This window comes from Mirounga leonina, unplaced genomic scaffold, assembly GCF_011800145.1.
Source record: "Mirounga leonina isolate KUSES-001 unplaced genomic scaffold, KU_Mleo_1.0 Mir_92, whole genome shotgun sequence".
Lineage (NCBI taxonomy): Eukaryota > Metazoa > Chordata > Mammalia > Carnivora > Phocidae > Mirounga > Mirounga leonina.
In genome coordinates, this window is record NW_023270852.1 from 2,724,972 (window position 1) to 2,729,727 (window position 4,756).

Genomic DNA, 4,756 nt, shown 5'->3' on the forward strand with positions numbered 1-4,756 from the left:
AGGTCCCTGCGGCGACGGCCAAAGGCTTCGGAGCCCACGTTGGTGGGCACAAAGTTGTTCTTCACCACAGCTCCAGATCTGCTCAGCAAGCCTGCCAGCCGATGGGTCACACAGGTGGCAGTGTTGCAGGATCTCTTCTGGGCAGTGATGCTGATTTGCAGGATGGAGAAAGAAGGCAAGGCCTATCAGTGAGAGGCGAGAGACAGGAGCCTGCCTCATGGGGCCTTCATAAAGGGAATGGCAGCTCTTCGACATACCACTTAAGAATAAGAGTTTCTCCTAAATGCAATTATCAAAGCTGTTAGGAGAAATGGCCTGGCAGCTTCCGCTAGGAGCCCTGCCCAAAGACCTTCGTGAAAAAACACCCAGTGCCAGTGATGTGGAAGTGTGTAATCACTATATGGTACACATGAAGCTAATGTTACACTGTACATTAACTAACTGGAATTTAAATAAAAACTTAAAAAGAAAAAGAAAAAACCCAGTGCTAAGCTAGACTCCAGGAATCAGGTACTGAAACCTGCACTTCCTGTCACTTACATACAGTCCTTTTAGACCCAGGAGGAAGTGGTCACCGAAGGCCCAGCCCTACCAAGACATGCAAGGAGCACAAAGAGCAGCCATACAGCAGTCGCAGACGCCAACAAAACCACTCTCCATGGGAAAACGAAAATTCCCTGAAGTCTTACCTGGAAGAGGCTCAGAGGGCAGGGATGCAGCATCCTCCCCCAGAAGTGTTTACCTGCTCCTCAGCACACCTGTTCTTGATGGTGGAGCTGGTTCACAGGGACCACTCACCAAGGCCTGTATCCGGCTACGCTGAGGCTAAAGCTACTTCTGAACATAGGTTCTGGTCACTCTCGAGCCTCGGACAGGGACCAGAGTAATGACCACCACGGTGCAAATCCTTTTAGAAAATAGGTTTATTCATCAATGATGAAGCATGAGGGATGAAGCAGAAATTGGAGGACTCTGCCTTGAAATCCTCTGGGATCTCAAAAAGCTTCCCTCACTCTTACCTCTAACCTGGGCTAGAAGTCCTGCTGTCTTCCCTTCCGTCCTGAGATCCCCAGTATTCTCGGTCATAAGCAAAGCTACCAATACCAGCTTGAAGAACAAAGTAAGATCTGCATGCGTTAAGTTCATCAATGGGAGCAAGAAGGGAAATCAGGAAAGAGTGGGAGGAGTTCAGTTGGCATCCTGGAGGGCCCCAAAGTGGGGTTAACGGCCCCTCTCCAAGCCGCTGGCTATGTCCCTTTTCTTCCCAGGAGTTTCAGCCCCGAAGCCGATGCCAGAGAAGGTATGAAAGTTGTTGAGGTCCTTCGAGTATGTGCCCAGCACACAGGTACTCAGATTACTGCACCGCTTAGCTCGGAAGCTGTCCAGGCTGCAGGGAAAAGACATGCCAGACAATACCATGCACCAGGTCTGCCCTGGAGGGCAGTCATGCAGAAGGTTGGGCCAGGGAGGGGGCACTTCGAGCAGAGGCGGGAGGGGCAGGCAGCAGGGCAGCTCACACATCCTCCATCAGGAGAACCTAGAGGTTTGCTGAACCAGGGCAAGGTGGGGAAGGGCTGCGTGGGGAAGGGGTAGCCTTTTCTAGCATCCCTCATGCTGCATTGTGTCAGTCCTCATGCTCTGCACTGAGATTCTCGGGGTAGCTGCATGTGCATCACATGCCTCTGACCCACGGGGCCATAGCCAGGCCCGGGGCTGGTGTATGCTCCAAGCTCAGGGGACACGGGGAGGGAAGGGTGTCTGGCCCCAGGACAACATGCGAGTCTCCACAGATCCTACACAATAAAGACCCCAGACCTACCTCAGACACTGCTCTACCCAAGCCCACCCTCTGCAAAGCCTTTGGCTTCACCTTGCAAATGTGCAATGAAGACTCCTTGTGGGTGTGAAAGAACAACGCACACAGGTTAAATTTCTAAAACATCCTGAGATATACCAAGTCCATCCCCTGGCTTCATACTTACCAGTCCCAAGTCAACCAATGCTGGAAGTGCTCCTCAGTAGGGCAAGACCAATGCCCAGAGTAAGGGATTCTATACGTCCTCATTCCATTTCCTAACAGCTTTCAGGAATGGGCCTCTTTAATGCGTCTAACCACGGTCTCTTGGGCTACACCGGGACCACTGTAGTCCATGGAGCCCAAGCCCGGCTGCACCCCAGGGCCTGGTGAACAGCTGCTGGACTCCTGGCCAGATGTTGTTTTTCCTACCTCTCTGGGATCTGTCCTTCCGGAGACGCCAGGGCAGAGTGGGGGGCCTTACCTGGAGCCCTCCATCTCCTCCTGCTCCTGCTCCAGCTCATTTCTCTTCGTCTGCACAAAGGCCTTCACCAGAGCAGCCAGCAGGAGGCGGCCTTCCTTCTCACTGAGTGCCGTGGGGTCTGGGGGGCTCTCCAAAGCAGACCTGGTGAGGGGAAGCAAAGCCAAGAGAGGCTCTGAGCCCTTGCCTTCCTCCTCCCCAGGATAAGTGGCAAGGCTTCCTGGTCCCTGTGACTCTCCCTGAGGATGTGCCCTCCACCCCCACGCCCCCTCGCAGGGCTGAATTCAATGTCCCCCCACGGGTCTTGTAGTCTTGTGGCAGTGACTTCAGAGGCACAGAACTGCCTGATCCCAGGGGCAGTAGAAGGGGAATGCTCTATGGCTTCGGGCTGCCTCACCTGAATGGTGCCGCCTGGAGGCTGCCTGCCTGGCACAGGACCAAGATGCTGAAAGCCAAGAAGGGGGAGGTCTTCCAGAAGCCCATGATGCCTCTCTGTAAGGACAGAAAGACATTACCACTGCATGGGGACCAAGCAAGGCCTGGAGCCCACACACCTGGGTTCCTGTTCTGCCTCTGCCACAACGGCCTTGTGGCTTCAGGCAAGTTACCCACCTCCCCAAGCCTCCGTGCATTTGCCAGAGGGGTTGCTGTGAACCTCAAAAGATACCAGGCCGTGAACGGCTTGGTAGAGCAGAAACAGGTGTCCCGGGGTGTGGTGGAGTTCTGTGGAAAATCAGGGAGAAGCCACACACGAGTGCATGCACACAAACGCACACCTTTTGCCTTCTGCAGAGACCAAGAGGGGTCCCCCCCCCCTCGTAAGATATATTTGTTCTTCCACTGCGCCTGTCTGCTCAGGGACTGAGAAATCTATGGCCATCTTCCCCTCGGCTGGACCCCCTGCTAAGGCGTGGCAGAGGAAAGAGGGAAGGGTACCTTGGGAAGGAGCACTGATCTCTCAGTGCGTGGGTTTGGACTTGGGGAAAATTTTAACGTGCCAGTTACTGGTGTCTGGGCTCTGGCAGCCCAGCCCCCTATGCTGGAGCGCAGTTTAGCTGTAGGTGCGGGTGGCCAGCATCCGGAGGTGAGCCCCCCGTCCTGCTCGGCTGACTGCACAGCCCCAGGTCTCCGCAAGTGTCTCAGGGACGCTCGTGGGCTGGCGGCGCCTCATAGGACGGCTCCAGGCTCCACCGTCTCCAGAATCAAACGTGATCCCTCAGGAGAGATCGCGCAGGGCACTCCCAAACCAAACTCAGGCTGGATCCTGCACGCCAAGGTGCACCAAAGCAGGGGCCCGCAGACCCGCCTACCTGAGCTCGCGGAGCTTCCAGCTCCCAGGCGAAGCCCTAGGAATGCTTGGAGTTCCACCTGCGCTAACTAGAAGACAGTGCTCCGACTGTCCCAACCGCCCTCCTACCCCTGAGCCGGACAGAGAACTAGGAGCACCTGCCTGTAGCTGGGCCGCAATGGCCTTGAGAGGCAAAAAGAAAGGCAGACAGTTGGAGCAAACTAGATGAACTAGTCGAGAGGCAAGTTACTAGAGTGAGCGGAGTGGGAAGTTCCTCACCTGGAGCCTGGAGTTTCTGGACAGCTGTAGCGGCCGGTCCGCCCCGATGGACACAACGCCTGCTGCGGGCGTCTTCCCCGCGGAGCTCTGGTCTCTTATTCCAGCGCTAGTGGGAGGGGAGTCCCCACGAGTCGGCGCGGCCAATCCAAAGTGGCCAGGACCGACCCAGCTCCAATTGCGTCATTGCTCGCGCTCCCTGCACTGGTTCTCTAGGGAGGGGAACCATCGGCTCTAGCTGTCTTTGCAATGAGGTCATTGCTTGGAGAGCTGGCGGGCGGGGAGGGGTGGAGAGCTTTCGACGTCCAGAGAGTGGGGGCCAAGCGGGGAATTTGGCGTCACCTACAGTGAGGGGCCAGAGGAGCTTCTCTCACTTTCTTGGTGCCTGAACTCCGACCTCAAAGCCCCTCCTACTATGCCAGTACCGACCCCGGACTGGCCGCCTGGACCCCCAGGAGGTTAAACAGCAGTCTGGGGTTCTAAAAAGGCATCTCAGCTGAAAGAGCCCACTGTAAAAGAGTTGGATGGGGGCGGGGGGAATGGGAGGGAACTTGAAAGATTAATCTCCTTGGACCACCTTGGGTACTCCTGAGATATCCCCTGCTCTCCCCCACCCCCCACTCCACCTGCGCCTTGGCACCCTGCGCTATGCAAAGTAGCTTTGCTTCTAGTCTGGCGAGCCAAGCCGCCTTCGCCTCACTCGTCTGGGACAGGTGGGAGTGGGAGGGAGGACTGGGGAAGGGGCTAAGCCGGCACTGGCTACACCGAGCGCTAGGCATTTCCCTCCTACTCCCGAGACCTCGACTGCGGGCTCAGCACCCTCCACTCTAACCCAGGACCCTCCACTGCAGCGCCGCGGTTGGTTTACACAGCTGTCCTGTGCTTCGGGCTTGTTTGCCAAGCTGCTGGGCTGGGA

General features: G+C 56.5%; 1 protein-coding gene across 1 annotated transcript; it reads right to left on the reverse strand.

Annotated features, from left to right (window-relative positions):
* Positions 1 to 549: 549 nt before the first annotated feature.
* LOC118003869 (calcitonin) lies at positions 550 to 4,024 on the reverse strand. Its single transcript, XM_034994941.1, has 4 exons — positions 3,844 to 4,024; positions 2,674 to 2,768; positions 2,280 to 2,420; positions 550 to 1,387 (listed from the first exon to the last, which is right to left on the reverse strand). The coding sequence occupies exons 2-4, from the start codon at positions 2,757 to 2,759 to the stop codon at positions 1,222 to 1,224; spliced, it is 393 nt and encodes a 130-aa protein (XP_034850832.1). The 5' UTR covers positions 2,760 to 2,768; positions 3,844 to 4,024; the 3' UTR covers positions 550 to 1,221.
* Between the last annotated feature and the right edge of the window lie 732 nt (positions 4,025 to 4,756).

Bases quoted from the DNA above. Each gene is read 5' to 3' on its own strand.
- LOC118003869 (XM_034994941.1), bottom strand. From the start codon at position 2,759: ATGGGCTTCTGGAAGACCTCCCCCTTCTTGGCTTTCAGCATCTTGGTC. The intron at 2,421-2,673 runs GTGAGGCAGCCC...TCCCCTCACCAG, and splicing joins CTCCAGGCGGCACCATTCAG to GTCTGCTTTGGAGAGCCCCC. The intron at 1,388-2,279 runs GTAAGGCCCCCC...TTTTCCCTGCAG, and splicing joins GAGGAGATGGAGGGCTCCAG to CCTGGACAGCTTCCGAGCTA.